Source organism: Diabrotica virgifera, chromosome 9, assembly GCF_917563875.1.
Source record: "Diabrotica virgifera virgifera chromosome 9, PGI_DIABVI_V3a".
NCBI classification, from domain to species: Eukaryota; Metazoa; Arthropoda; class Insecta; order Coleoptera; family Chrysomelidae; genus Diabrotica; species Diabrotica virgifera.
In genome coordinates this window covers 31,141,328-31,156,164 of record NC_065451.1, presented here as the reverse complement: position 1 = coordinate 31,156,164, position 14,837 = coordinate 31,141,328, and the positions used below count along the sequence as shown (strand labels likewise).

Here is a 14,837-nt window from a genome sequence, read left to right as displayed (position 1 = left end):
GTGAGGCAGATAACTGGCCTATTAGAAATATCTCGAGAACTAAAAGCAACAGAATCATGAAAATTGGAATACAGGGGTTTTGAAGGATTATCTATTAAATGAAAATATTTTCATCTCTTTGCAACTTCCGGTTATACCGGAAGTTGCTTATAACTTCGTTTTTTTAAATGGGACACCCTGCATATTTTTACATTTTTGGATTCTCTTCGATGTCTTATTTCTTAAAATATGAGGATTTGTAATGTTGTACAGGGTATTTTAAAAGATAATTAAGTTTGTTTATTAATTTCGTAGCAATATTCACACCCTGTAGAATTGTAGTAGTTTGACAACTAAAACTCTACTTACGTTCAAATGATTTTTAATATAGTCTACTATTGTTAAGAATCATTAGTATAGCTAAATTTTTAATTTTAGTATACAGGGTTGGTCGAAACTCGGAATGAGTATTTTCTGAGTTTTCTTAAATGGAACACCCTGTATATTAGTATTGTAATGAAATGATATTTTATGGTACTTTTTTATTTCTTAAGCATTCCCTATACCTAACTGCTTTAATTTGTGCTTAATTGTTAGTCGCATCAACAATCTTAACTACGTAGCTATTTTGATAGCTAAACCATTGTTAGTAATTTTAAGGATCGGTCTGGATTAATATGTATTTCTTTCTGAAAAATTGTTTGTGATTGAATATTTTCATGGCCAACCTAATAAAATTTTACGTATTTTTTGTTGCAATTAATGTTTAGCTTGAATCACCAATAACTCACAAATTAAAGCAGTTAGGTATAGGGAATATTTATAAAATAAAAAGTACTATGAAATATCATTTCATTACAATACTAAAATACAGGGTGTTCTATTTAAGAAAACTCAGAAAATATTCATTCCGAGTTTCGACCAACATTGTATACTAATATTTCAAAATTAGCTATACGAATAATTCTTAACAATAATAGACTATATTAAAAATCACTTGAACGTTAGCAGAGTTTTTAATGTCAAACTATTACAATTCTACAGGGTGTGAATGTTGCTACGAAATTAATAAAAAAACGTAAATATCATTCAAAATACCCTGTATAATATTACAAAATCTCATATTTTAAGAAAGAAGATATTGAGGAGAATCCAAAAATGTAAAAATATACAGGGTGTCCCATTTAAAAAAACCAAGTTACAAGCAACTTCCGGTATGACCGGAAGTTGCAAAGAGATAAAAATATTTTCATTTAATAGATCATCCCTCAAAACCCCTTTATGCCAATTTTCATGATTATGTTGCCTTTAGTTCTCGAGATATTTCTAATAGGCCAGTTATCTGCCTCACCCTATATAGACATTTTAAGGTCTACTCATTTTTTGGAAAAATAATTTCGTTTAAATTTACAGTAATTACAGTTTGGATTCAGAGGAGGACTAGGAATGAGAGAGGCTCTGTTCGCTTTTAACGTTCTCGCGCAAAGACAACTAGATATGAACCAGGATCTCTATGTCTGCTTTATATATCAAAAAGCTTTTAATAGAGTACATCAGAAACTCATAGAACTGTTAAAAGAAAAAAACGTGGACAGCTGAGATTTAAAAAAACTAAAAAGGACTACAAATACAATATGTTTTCGCTCTCTGAAAAGAGCATCATCAGTGTTCTTGCAAGCTTTACATGATAACCACCAAAAATACATCGGTTAAAACCGTTTAAATATCGACAACTCTAGTTGACTCTCACCGTTCTCAATGTGAAGACACATTATTTTTACTCAGCAATTCATTTCGAGGTCGAAATTTAATAGCGACTTCGCTATGACAGTCGCAATCCATAGCGATTCTCATTCATTTGGATATTAGTTACAACTGGTGATATTTACTTTATCATTTTCAGCGGATTTTTATGAGAGTGTTTTTTTTTTAAGTTAAAATATTCTGAGTTACAGAGCAATAATTGGGAAAAAAGATTTCGTAGCGCTAATTTGTTTATAAACAAAATAGCACACTTTCTGCGGACTTTGTATAGCTATATTACTAATATAATATGCAATCCTAAAATTTGATTCCAGCATGTCCAGCAATAAAATAGCTGGTAAATAAGTTTTCCTTGTTTTTTTACTGATTTTCCTAGATTATTACGTTACATCTTTCATTGTGATGATAATTCACGTTGTGGACATTCACAATTATTACATTTCTAATTTAACACTATTCTCTCTAATTCCTCCAAAACCAGCAAACTTCCATAAAACCCAGCCATATTAATACCTTTTGCTTAAGTTTTCCTTGCAAGAAACAAATAAAACACATCTCCTAAACTAAACCTAACCTCACTTCCGGCCATTCGCCCATTCATGTCCGTGTTACAATAATTTCGACTCGAAATTATAATTTCAACCACTTTTTTGGAGTCTAAAGTAATTGCAACCTATCGAAATTTAATGACGTCCTTTAGTTAGTTCAACTGAAATCCACAAGGATCGCAAAGTCGCATTTCAACGTCGCCATATTGATTTCGACCTGTTTTGAGTCAAAGTTTGAATTAGAATCAGGACCCCGTATGTACTCTCATATGTTTTGCTAACCCGCATCTTTGTGAAAATCTTTTGAAGCAAATTTCACATGCAAAAAGTTTATCGTCAGTATGTACTCTCACATGTTCTTCTAACGTGCATCTTTGTGAAAAACTCTTGGAGCAAATTTCACATACAAATGGTTTATCACCACCAGTGTGTATTCTCATATGTTCTAATAAACCGGATCTATTTGAAAAACTCTTGGAGCAAATTTCACATTCAAAAGGTTTATCAATAGTATGTACTCTAATATGTTCTGCTAACGTAGATCTTTGTGAAAACTTTTTGACACAAATTTCACATACAAAAGGTTTATCCCCAGTGTGTAATCGCATATGGTCTTTTAAACTGGATCTTTGTGAAAAACATTTGGAACCAATTTCACATTCAAAAGGTTTATCACCAGTGTGTATTCTCATATGCGCTTTTAAACTGGATTTTAATGAAAACGTTTTGGAGCAAATCTCACATGGAAAAGGTTTATCCCCAGTATGTACTCTCATATGGTCTTTTAAATTGGATCTTTGTGAAAACCTCTTGGAGCAAATGTCACATGCAAAAGGTTTATCGCCAGTATGTACTCTCATATGTTCTGATAACCCGGATCTATTTGAAAAACTCTTGGAGCAAATTTCACATTCAAAAGGTTTATCACCCGTATGTATTTTCATATGCTTTTTTAAATTGGATGTTAGTGAAAAGGTTTTGGAGCAAATTTCACATGGAAAAGGTTTATCCCCAGTATGTACTCTCATATGGTCTTTTAAATTGGATCTTTGTGAAAACCTCTTGGAGCAAATGTCACATGCAAAAGGTTTATCGCCAGTATGTACTCTCATATGTTCTGATAACCCGGATCTATTTGAAAAACTCTTGGAGCAAATTTCACATTCAAAAGGTTTATCACCCGTGTGTATTTTCATATGCTTTTTTAAATTGGATGTTAGTGAAAAGGTTTTGGAGCAAATTTCACATGGAAAAGGTTTATCCCCAGTATGTACTCTCATATGGTCTTTTAACCTGGATCTTTGTGAAAACCTCTTGGAGCAAATGTCACATTCAAAACCCGAATCTATTTGAAAAACTCTTGGAGCAAATTTCACATTCAAAAGGTTTATCCCTAGTATGTACTCTCACATGTTCTTCTAACGTGCATCTTTGTGAAAAACTCTTGGAGCAAATTTCACATACAAAAGGTTTATCACCCGTGTGTATTTTCATATGCTTTTTTAAATTGGATGTTAGTGAAAAGGTTTTGGAGCAAATTTCACATGGAAAAGGTTTATCCCCAGTATGTACTCTCATATGGCCTTTTAAAGTGGATCTTTGTGAAAACCTCTTGGAGCAAATGCCACATGCAAAAGGTTTATCGCCAGTATGTACTCTCATATGTTCTGATAACCCGGATCTATTTGAAAATCTCTTGGAGCAAATTTCACATTCAAAAGGTTTATCCCTAGTATGTACTCTAATATGTTCTGCTAACGTAGATCTTTGTGAAAACTTTTTGACACAAATTTCACATACAAAAGGTTTATCCCCAGTGTGTAATCGCATATGGTCTGTTAAACTGGATCTTTGTGAAAAACATTTGGAACAAGTTTCACATGCAAAAGGTTTATCACCAGTGTGTATTCTCATATGCGCTTTTAAACTGGATTTTAATGAAAACGTTTTGGAGCAAATTTCACATGCAAAAGGTTTATCCCCAGTATGTACTCTCATATGGTCTTTTAAATTGGATCTTTGTGAAAACCTCTTGGAGCAAATGTCACATGCAAAAGGTTTATCGCCAGTATGTACTCTCATATGTTCTGATAACCCGGATCTATTTGAAAAACTCTTGGAGCAAATTTCACATTCAAAAGGTTTATCACCCGTGTGTATTTTCATATGCTTTTTTAAATTGGATGTTAGTGAAAAGGTTTTGGAGCAAATTTCACATGGAAAAGGTTTATCCCCAGTATGTACTCTCATATGGTCTTTTAAATTGGATCTTTGTGAAAACCTCTTAAAGCAAATGTCACATGCAAAAGGTTTATCGCCAGTATGTACTCTCATATGTTCTGATAACCCGGATCTATTTGAAAAACTCTTGGAGCAAATTTCACATTCAAAAGGTTTATCACCCGTGTGTATTTTCATATGCTTTTTTAAATTGGATGTTAGTGAAAAGGTTTTGGAGCAAATTTCACATGGAAAAGGTTTATCCCCAGTATGTACTCTCATATGGTCTTTTAACCTGGATCTTTGTGAAAACCTCTTGGAGCAAATGTCACATGCAAAAGGTTTATCGCCAGTATGTACTCTCATATGTTCTGATAACCCGAATCTATTTGAAAAACTCTTGGAGCAAATTTCACATTCAAAAGGTTTATCCCTAGTATGTACTCTCACATGTTCTTCTAACGTGCATCTTTGTGAAAAACTTTTGGAGCAAATTTCACATACAAAAGGTTTATCACCCGTGTGTATTTTCATATGCTTTTTTAAATTGGATGTTAGTGAAAAGGTTTTGGAGCAAATTTCACATGGAAAAGGTTTATCCCCAGTATGTACTCTCATATGGCCTTTTAAAGTGGATCTTTGTGAAAACCTCTTGGAGCAAATGCCACATGCAAAAGGTTTATCGCCAGTATGTACTCTCATATGTTCTGATAACCCGGATCTATTTGAAAATCTCTTGGAGCAAATTTCACATTCAAAAGGTTTATCCCTAGTATGTACTCTAATATGTTCTGCTAACGTAGATCTTTGTGAAAACTTTTTGACACAAATTTCACATACAAAAGGTTTATCCCCAGTGTGTACTCGCATATGGTCTGTTAAACTGGATCTTTGTGAAAAACATTTGGAACAAGTTTCACATGCAAAAGGTTTATCACCAGTGTGTATTCTTACATGCGCTTTTAAACTGGATTTTAATGAAAACGTTTTGGAGCAAATTTCACATGCAAAAGGTTTATCACCAGTATGTATTCCCATATCTTTTGATAAATTGGATCTTTGTAAAAAACTCTTAAAGCTTTCATATGTAAAAGAATTATCGCTAGTGTGTATTCCCATATGTTCATTTAAATTGGAAATTTGTGAAAACTTTTTGGCACAAATTTCACGAGCAAAAGGCTTATCTTCAGTGTCTAGTTCCATATGTTCTTTGAAAATGGATGATTGTGATAATAATTCGGAGCTAATTTCACATGAAAAACCATGGGGAAAACCTAAAATCGTAATTCACTATTAGACCACTAATACGTACTTTAATAAAAGAATATTTTATGATCGGTTAAAAAATTCTCGGAAGAAAGGGGAGAGGATTATGTGTAACAGGCATGTTCATTTTTCTTCAATTTAGAATTTTGGACAGACCTGTGCAAATCTGAGTCAGTTCTCGAGTTTAATGTTTATTTTAGGGGAAGAATGGTGTACTTAAATCTGGTAACTACATACGTTTTTAAGTATATTTCTTAGTAGGTCGCCGAGATGGCTGATGAAATAAAATTTATGTCTTGTGAGGAGGAAAAACAAAAACCCATAAGTTGTTAAGTCTTAAATTCTTTTTCTAATTCGTTCAATCACAATAAAATTAATAACAAAAAAGTTTCCCATATGTTTCCAATTTAAGTAGACACGCTGTAAAGGCTTTTAAAAACATATATTTGGTAAGATGTAAGGCAAAACTATCGCAACCTATCAAGTATGAAACTGGCATTAGACAAGGAGATTCGCTGAGCCCATTAATATTTAATCTGATAATGGACGAAATCATAAAGAAAGTTAAAAAAGGAGAGGATATACAATTGGAGAAAAGGAAATAAAGATAATCTGCTACGCCGACGACGCCATAATAGCCGAAAATGAAGATGACCTACAAATATTGATTAAAGAATTCGAAGACACGGCTCTCATATACAACATGGTGATCTCAACGGAACAAAAAGCTACGGAAAAGTGGAAGAAGTACAAAATCAAGTGAACACAATCTCAAACAATGAGAATCAAATACCTCACAATAAAAACGAAAACCAGGATATATAAATCAACAATAAGACCGATAATGACGTACACACCGGAAACAAGAGCCGATACGGCGAAAACACAAAGACTGCTGGAAACAGCAGAAACAAAAGGCTTATGAAAAATAACAAACCAAACTCTTAAGAGACAGAGTAAGAAGTGAGGAAATACGAGCGAGATGTGGTATAGAAGAAATAAACATGTGGACCAAAAGAAGAAAAATTGAATGGAATAAACACATAGAAAGAATGACAGAAAATAGAATAGTACGAATAGCAAGAGACAAATCGCCAAATGGAAGAAGATCATTGGGACGACCGAGGAAACGATGGTCAGACAATGTCAATTGAGGCTAAAAACCGAAGTAAAACAGGCACTGAGAGATAGATAGATAGATAGATACGTTTATTGACAATTTTTACATAGTAAACACTACATGTCATGTCACAATATAAATATTTGTATACATAGGAAATAACTGAGAAATAATACAAGAACACATAATGTAACATATACAGCGAAAAATAGAAATATAAAATATATAAAAAAACAATTCCGTTAGGTAAAATATAGTTTTCATAAAAACGACCACACTAGGAGCACAAACAAACAAATTCCTGTATACTATAGAAACAGTGTTCCAGCAGGAAGTGTTTTGCTAATTTATAAAATTGTTTAGAATTCATTGCCTTAATATCAATATTTTTGTTTAGGTTTAAAAAACAATTATACAAATTATAATCTATTGTATTAGGTTGTGTAACACACAATCTGGAATATGGTATAATGATATGACTTTTGTTTCTTGTATTATACTAATGTTGATCAGCATGTGTTTTTACATCTTGTATATTATTATGAACAGTTAACAAAGTTTCAAATATATACAGGGTGTAACAAAAATACAGGTCATAAATTACATCACATATTCTGGGAACAAAAATAGTTCGAATGAACCTAACTTACTTTAGTACAAATATGCACATAAAAAAAGTTACAGCCCTTTGAAGTTACAAAATGAAAATCGATTTTTTCGAATATATCGAAAACTATGAAGATTTTTTATTGAAAATGGACATGTGGCATTCTTATGGCAGGAACATCTTAAAGCAAAATTATAGTGAAATTTGTGCACCCCATAAAATTTTTATGGGGATTTTGTTCCCTTAAACCCCCCCAAACTTTTGTGTACGTCTCAATCAAATTATTATTGTGGTACCATTAGTTAAATTCAATATTATTAAAACTTTTTTGCCTCTTAGTATTTTTTCGATAAGGCAGTTTTTATCGAGTTGAGGCTTATTTTTCAATATGTTTACATAAAAATTTTATGGGGGTTTTGTTCTTTTAAACCCCCCAAATGTTTGTGTACGTTCCAATTAAAATATTACTGCTGTACCATTAGTTAAACACAGTGTTTTTAAAACTTTTTTACCTCTTTGTATTTTTTTGAAAAGGCACCTTTTATCGAGATGTGACTTCTTTTTTAAAATGGTTCAAAATATCCCTAAAAATGTAAAGCCTAAATAAATGTTCATATTATTACCAAGTCTCCCATAATCGTACTTAACCATATACAATATGTGGTGGATTTGACAAATATTCCAAATATCTCGATAAAAACTGACTTTTCGAAAAACTACTAAGAGGCACAAAAGTTTTAAAAACATTGTGTTTAACTAATGGTACTACAATAATAATTTAATTGGAACGTACACAAAAGTTTGGGGGGGTTTAAAGGAACAAAACCCCCATAAAATTTTTATGGGGTGTCCAAATTTCACTATAATTTTTCTTAAGATGCTACTGCCATAAGAATGCCACATGTCCATTTTCAATAAAAAATCTCCAATAGTTTCTGATACATTCGAAAAAACCGATTTTCATTTTGTAACTTAAAAGGGCTGTAACTTTTTTCATGTGCACATTTCTACTAAGGTAAGTTAGGTTCAATCGAATTATTTTTGGTCCCAGAATATGTGATTAAATTTATGACCTGTATTTTTGTTACACCCTGTATATTGAAGGTAAAGAAAGAATGCCATACTTTTTAAACAAGGGTTTACAGCTAGCGCGATATTCCGCTGAGTCAATAATTCGGATTGCTGCTTTTTGAAAAGTGAAAACTTTATATGCATAGGACGAGTTTCCCCAAAGAAGTATGCAATATGTCAGGATACTATGAACCATTCCAAAATAAACTGACCTAAGAATATCTCGACTCACAGAAGTAGCCAAACTGCGCATAGCAAAAATCTGCGAGGCAAGCTTCTTACACAATCCTTCAATATGGTGCGACCAGTTCAACCTTGTATCCATAGTAACACCTAGTAACTTTACCAGTTCAGATGGTTTAACCCATCTATCAGAACTAAATAATAATTTTTCTAATATTTCCTGACTGTAATCAGTTTTACCTCTACATAATAAGGTTGTGTCATCTGCAAAAAGAACACAGTTGGTATTATCCAACGCACTTGGTAAATCATTTATATATATCAAGAATAGCAGAGGTCCCAAAAACTGATCCTTGTGGTACTCCAGTTGAAACTGGTAAAGGATTAGATTCTTGGTTATTAAATGCAACAATCTGTGTTCTTCCTGTAAGATATGATTTTAAAAGGTTGTGTATGGTACCCCTTATTCCATAGTACTCCAATTTTATCAATAGTGTTTGAATATCCACACAATCAAAAGCTTCTGTAAGGTCACACATTAAACCATTAGTAGGTTCACCTGCATCAAGACCGTGAACAATATGTTCTATTACTTCTAATAAAGCTTTAGTTGTTGAGTATTTTTTTCTAAAACCAAATTGAGAGCTAGATATAATTGATTTGTTATCCAAATAATTTGCTATACGATCTTTAATTAAGATTTCAAAAATTTTACTTATTGTTGGTACTATGGTAATAGGTCTGTAATTGTCTGGAGCATTTTTATTTCCTTTTTTATGAAGTGGAATTTTGATATTTTGAATACATCAGGCCAGTAACCCTCGTTAGTACATTTGTTAAATATTATTGTGAGTGGTTCAATAATTGTATCTAGCGATTCCTTCATAATTTTACTGTTAAAACCATAGTAGTCAACACATGAGGAATTTTTTAATTTGTGTATGCATTCTTTCACATCAGATGCTACTATTGGAGACACAAAGAATAAACTCGACCTTCTACGTAGCCTGCTAAGATAGTAGTTTATGTCATGCTCAGAGTTTCCTATTGATTTCGATATACTATCTGCTATATTTGTAAAGTATTGGTTAATCTCTTCTGGTGGTAAGTTCAGATTAGACGTAGTATTTTCCTTATAGGTTTCTTTTTTAACAATACTCCATATTGTATTACTTTTGTTAGTGGATTTGTTAATTATGTTAGCATAAGCAGTACGTTTTCAGCTTTTAATGCTTGCTTGTATTTCTTTCCCATTTGACAATATTTAATCCAATTGTCAATAGTATGTGTTTTTCTATAAGTTGCTTTACAATCGTAGAGTTGTTTTCTTAAATTTCGAAGTTTGCGATTAAACCAATGAATAGCACGTTTTCTGCTATTCACGTTCTTTAAAGGAAAACAAATGTTGTATTCTTCACACATATATTTCATAAACAACTCTGTCATGTTGGTTGAATTACAGTGGATATCGTCAAACACAGTCCAATCTTTGGATTTAATTTTTTCCACAAACTTCTTAATATTTTTTTCATTAATTAATTTTTCATTAATTTTTAGTCTTTTTGATAATTGTAGACACATTTTTTAAACCACTTATAACAGCAAATATACCCAAATGATCAGATATTACAGGATCGTAGACACCTGTATTTAAATTTTGTTCATTAATATTAGTAAATATATTATCAAGGCAAGAGCTTGAAGTAAGTGAAACTCTTGTGGGCGCTTTTATGAAATGTTTTAAGCAGTACATGGTTAAGAAATTTCGTATTTCACAAACATGTATTGAGCATATTTATAAAGTATGAAGAAGAAGACGCTGTAAAGGACAGTGATAAGACCTATAGCATTATATATGCCAGTGAAACATAAGCGATGAACAAATCCGAGCTGAAAGTGTGGGAAAGAAAAGTCCTCAAGAAAATATTTGGGCGAAAGATATGGAATGGAATGTGAATAAAAGGAACAAATGTAGAACTAGAAAGGATGTATACTGAACCGAATATAGTACGAATCATAAAATCACAAAGACTGAGATGGTTGGAACATATCCAATGGACGCCAAACGCGAGACTTCACAAAAGAATACTAACGGGATGAATAGGAGGAAAGAAGAAGAAAGGTAGACTGAAAACCAGATGGAAGAAAGATGTTGAAAGAGACATAGAATAACTTAAAATCACAAATTGGAAAAATAAAGCAGCAATCAGGGAAGAATGGAAAAGATTAGTAAACCAAGCCATGGGCCTTCTAGGTCTGGAGAGCTAAACTATATATACATATGTATGTACTGTCATATTATGCTCTGCTAAACTGGATTCTTGTGAAAAAGTTTTGGAGCAAACTTCACATGCAAAAGGTTTATCGCCAATATGTACTCTCATATGTTTTGTTAACCCGGATCTGTGTGAAAATCTTTTGAAACAAATTTCACAGGCAAAAGGTTTATCCCCACTGTGTACTCTCATATGGTCTGTTAAACCGGATCTTTGTGAAAAAGTTTTGGAGCAAATTTCACATACAAAAGGTTTATCGCCAGTATGTACTCTCATATGTTTTGTTAACCCGGATCTGTGTGAAAATCTTGTGGAGCAAATTTCACATGCAAAAGGTTTATACCTAGTGTGTACTATCATATGGTCTGTTAAACTGGATCTTTGTGAAAAACTCTTGCAGCAAATTTCACATTCAAATGGTTTTTCACCGGTATGTCCTCTCATATGCCTTTTTAAATCAAAATTTCTTAAAAACTGTTTAGAGCAAATTTCACATGCAAAAGATTTATCGCCAGTGTGGATTTTCATATGGTCTTTTAAAAGGGAACTTTGTGAAAACTTTTTGGCACAAATCGCACATGTAAAAGATTTATCTCCAGTGTGTATGCTGATATGTTTTTTTAAATGGCCACTTTGTGAAAACTTTTTGGCACAAATTTCACATGCAAAAGGTTTATCGCCAGTATGTACTTTCATATGTTGTTTTAAATGCGAGCTGCGTGAATACATTTTTTCACAGATTTCACACGCAAAAGGCTTATCCCCAGTGTGTACTCTCATATGTTCTGCTAACCTGGATCGTTGTGAAAAACTCTTGGAGCAAATTATACATGCAAAAGGTTTATCGCCAGTGTGTATTGCCATAATATGTCCATTTAAATGGGAATTTTGCGAAAAGTTTTTGGCACGAATTTCACCAGCAAAAGGCTTATCTTCAGTGTGTAGTCCCATATGTTGTTTCAACATGGATCTTTGTGAAAATAGTTCGGAGCAGATTTCACATGGAAAACCATGGGGAAAACCTAAAATCGTAATTATGTATTAAACCAGTACCACATTTTTTTAACATCCTTTATTTATTGAAATCTGTTTCTACAAATAAAAAACAGTAATCAATACAGTTATTACTAAAGTAATAGAGGGGAAATCCATCGAGTGACAAAAATCGTTACATAATATTATAATATACATAATATCTAATATAAATAAGCGCGCTAATAACCGGCAAAATAACGCAAAAGACATGAAAATATTAGAGGTGGGAAATTATCGGTATTAACCTATAAAACATTACTTACGATAGTTTCCCACCTTCAGACGTTAGCTAAGTGCTAGTGGACTTTAGTCATACGTATGACGTTAACGTGACATTAACATTTTTTAATATTAAATAATTTTGACGGAGCTGTTATAGACGGAGAGGCAGCGCTGAAAAATCTATTTGAATTTACTAGAGCTAGATTTTTCACAGTTGATTACTGTGGGTGTGTAGAGAAACATACTGCGGTCGGTCAATCGAAACGTAGAACAGGGGTTACTGAGGGGGTATCAAAGTTGCTTTCCTACGAAGGTAATTATTTCCATTTACTAAGGCTGAAAATCAGTACACACATTCTAAATTAAATATAAATAAAAGTTATTATAGTCGGTGAGCTGTATGACGGGACAGAGCCGGTCGGTCGGCCCCAATAGTCGATTGAGGAAATGAAGCATTTTGGCTCGCAATTTTTTCATCTAGCATGGATTTACTTGAAATTTTCACAGACGTTAGGGAATAGTCCAAGGATCATTTTCTATATCATGTCGCTATCATACGCTAAAACCTTGGGGTGGTTGCCACCCCATCTCGGGGGTGGGAATTTTTTATTACATTTTAACCATGTAATTCGATGGAAAAAGTGATTCTAAGAAAAAAAGGTTTTTTACATTTTCTTCGTAAAACTAATATTTTTCGAGTTATTCGCGCTTGAAAATAACAGTTTTTCGACGAAAAAATCGAGTTTTTTAGAGGGTTTTTTGAGAATACCTCGAAAAATATTCTATATATTTTTGGCGATAAAAAGTTTCTTCAAAAATGATTTTGTAGGATTTTTAAAGAGCTATAAGACTGTGTAAATTCCGTAAGATGCCTTAGTTTTTAATTGGGGCGGGTTTAAAAAGGCTCGAACTGTTTGCTGGTAAATAGAGGTTTTAAACAGCTATATCTGGCTAACTATTCACTGTGATGAAAATCTATGCACAGGGTAATTTTAGTCATTAAACAAGCTATAATTTAGTCATTTACAATTTTTTTCGGATCTTCAGTATTTTCGGAGATATTTTGAAGTAACAGGTGAAAAATACCAAAATGCAAAAAATCAATTTTATAAACTCCAATTTTTCCAAAATTAGACATTTTAAATGTGTCAAACTCCTTGTAGTCCTGTCGCCAGTAGGGGTACAACGGCCTCTTTAATTCAGATGGACTTACCCAAGTTTTCTTTATGTATTTTGACCAGTAGAACACGAATTTTTTGGGTAACAGTCGATCAGGATGTCGATAAGATTGTTATAAACAAAGAACTTGAGGAATCACATAATAGCGATTTTTCGCAAATCAAAACATTTTTTTGTATCTTTTGGGTCATTCTAACCAAAAAATGTTTTTACAAGTTTTTTCGTAGGATGCATAGTTTTCGAGATAAACGCGGTTAAACTTTCAAAAAATCGAAAAAGTGCAATTTTTGAACCGGAATAACTTTTGATTAAAAAATAAAATAGCAATTCTGCTTACTGCATTTGAAAGTTCAAGTCAAATTCTATCGGTTTTGATTATTTGCATTGCTAAAAATTAAGTTTTTATTTGTTAAATAACGCTATAAACACATAGTGTTTCCCATGCCCAATGCATGCGTTTTAATGTACATAATATACGTAGAAATTCTGTATGCGCGCCTACTCGTTCGATTTCAAATTAGAAATGCATTGAAAACATCATTCAATCACTATGTGTTTATAGCTTTGTTTAACAATAAAAAAATTAATTATTAGCAATGAAAATCATCAAAACCGAGAGAATTTGACTTGAACTTTTAAATGCGGTAAGCAGAATTGCTATTTAATTTTTCAATCAAAAGTTATTCGGGTTCAAAAATTGCAATTTTTCGATTTTTTGAAAGTTCAACCGCGTTTATGTCGAAAACTATGCATCCTACGAAAAAACTTGTAAAAACATTTTTTGCTTAGAATGACCCAAAAAAATACAAAAAAATGTTTTGTTTTGCGAAAAATCGCTGTTATGTGATTCCTCAAGTTCTTTGTTTATAACAATCTTATCGACATCCGGATCGACTGTTACCCAAAAAATTCGTGTTCTACGGGTCAAAATACATAAAGAAAACTTGGGTAAGTCCATCTGAATTAAGGAGGCCGTTGTACCCCTACTGGCGACAGGACTATTGAGTGTATTGACAGTATAAATATAAAAGGAACTGCAGAAAGGTGAAGACCAATTTTGAATTAGGAAGGTAGTTAGGGGGTTGCTTTCACTGATTTTTTCGTAGAGAAAAGCAGGTACCGACATTTTTTTGATTATAGGTCGCTTAATTTTGATGCTAAAAACTTTTTATTTTATTTTTGAAAGGTCCAATTGTATACTGGAAAAAAGATTATTTAAGTTTTCCTCAAAAAATGCAAATTTTTCCCATTATTTGGCTTTGAATAGTTCAAATTATGCATTTGACGAAAAAGGCTAACTTTTAACATGCCGTATCTCGGTTTGTATTGGTCTTAAAGATATTATAGGAAAAGAATTTGGTTTGTCT

General features: G+C 32.5%; 1 protein-coding gene and 1 long non-coding RNA gene across 7 annotated transcripts in view; one reads left to right on the top strand and one right to left on the bottom strand.

The window, feature by feature from the left end:
• Positions 1–5,163, top strand: part of LOC126892655 (uncharacterized) — a 238,824-nt gene extending 233,661 nt beyond the window's left edge. Inside the window, exons 2-5 of one of the 4 annotated variants that reach the window (XR_007700951.1) lie at positions 2,959–3,210; positions 3,761–3,844; positions 4,685–4,768; positions 5,021–5,163. This is a non-coding gene — a long non-coding RNA (uncharacterized LOC126892655). Of the gene's footprint in view, positions 1–2,958; positions 3,211–3,760; positions 3,845–4,432; positions 4,517–4,684; positions 4,818–5,020 lie in introns of those variants that run through there. The other 3 variants (XR_007700952.1, XR_007700950.1, XR_007700953.1) reach the window with 3 other exon arrangements.
• LOC126892650 (zinc finger protein OZF-like) overlaps positions 1–14,837 on the bottom strand; it is a 348,853-nt gene that overhangs the window by 294,565 nt on the left and 39,451 nt on the right. Inside the window, exons 2-4 of one of the 3 annotated variants that reach the window (XM_050662280.1) lie at positions 4,825–5,785; positions 4,321–4,572; positions 460–3,602 (exon numbers count right to left, since the gene is read on the bottom strand). The exons of 1 other annotated variant lie outside the window; for it this stretch is intronic. In XM_050662280.1, coding sequence (XP_050518237.1) covers positions 2,537–3,602; positions 4,321–4,572; positions 4,825–5,785 — 2,279 coding nt within the window. In that variant the 3' untranslated portion in view covers positions 460–2,536. Of the gene's footprint in view, positions 1–459; positions 3,603–3,630; positions 4,573–4,824; positions 5,786–14,837 lie in introns of those variants that run through there. One more of the 3 variants, XM_050662281.1, reaches the window with a different exon arrangement.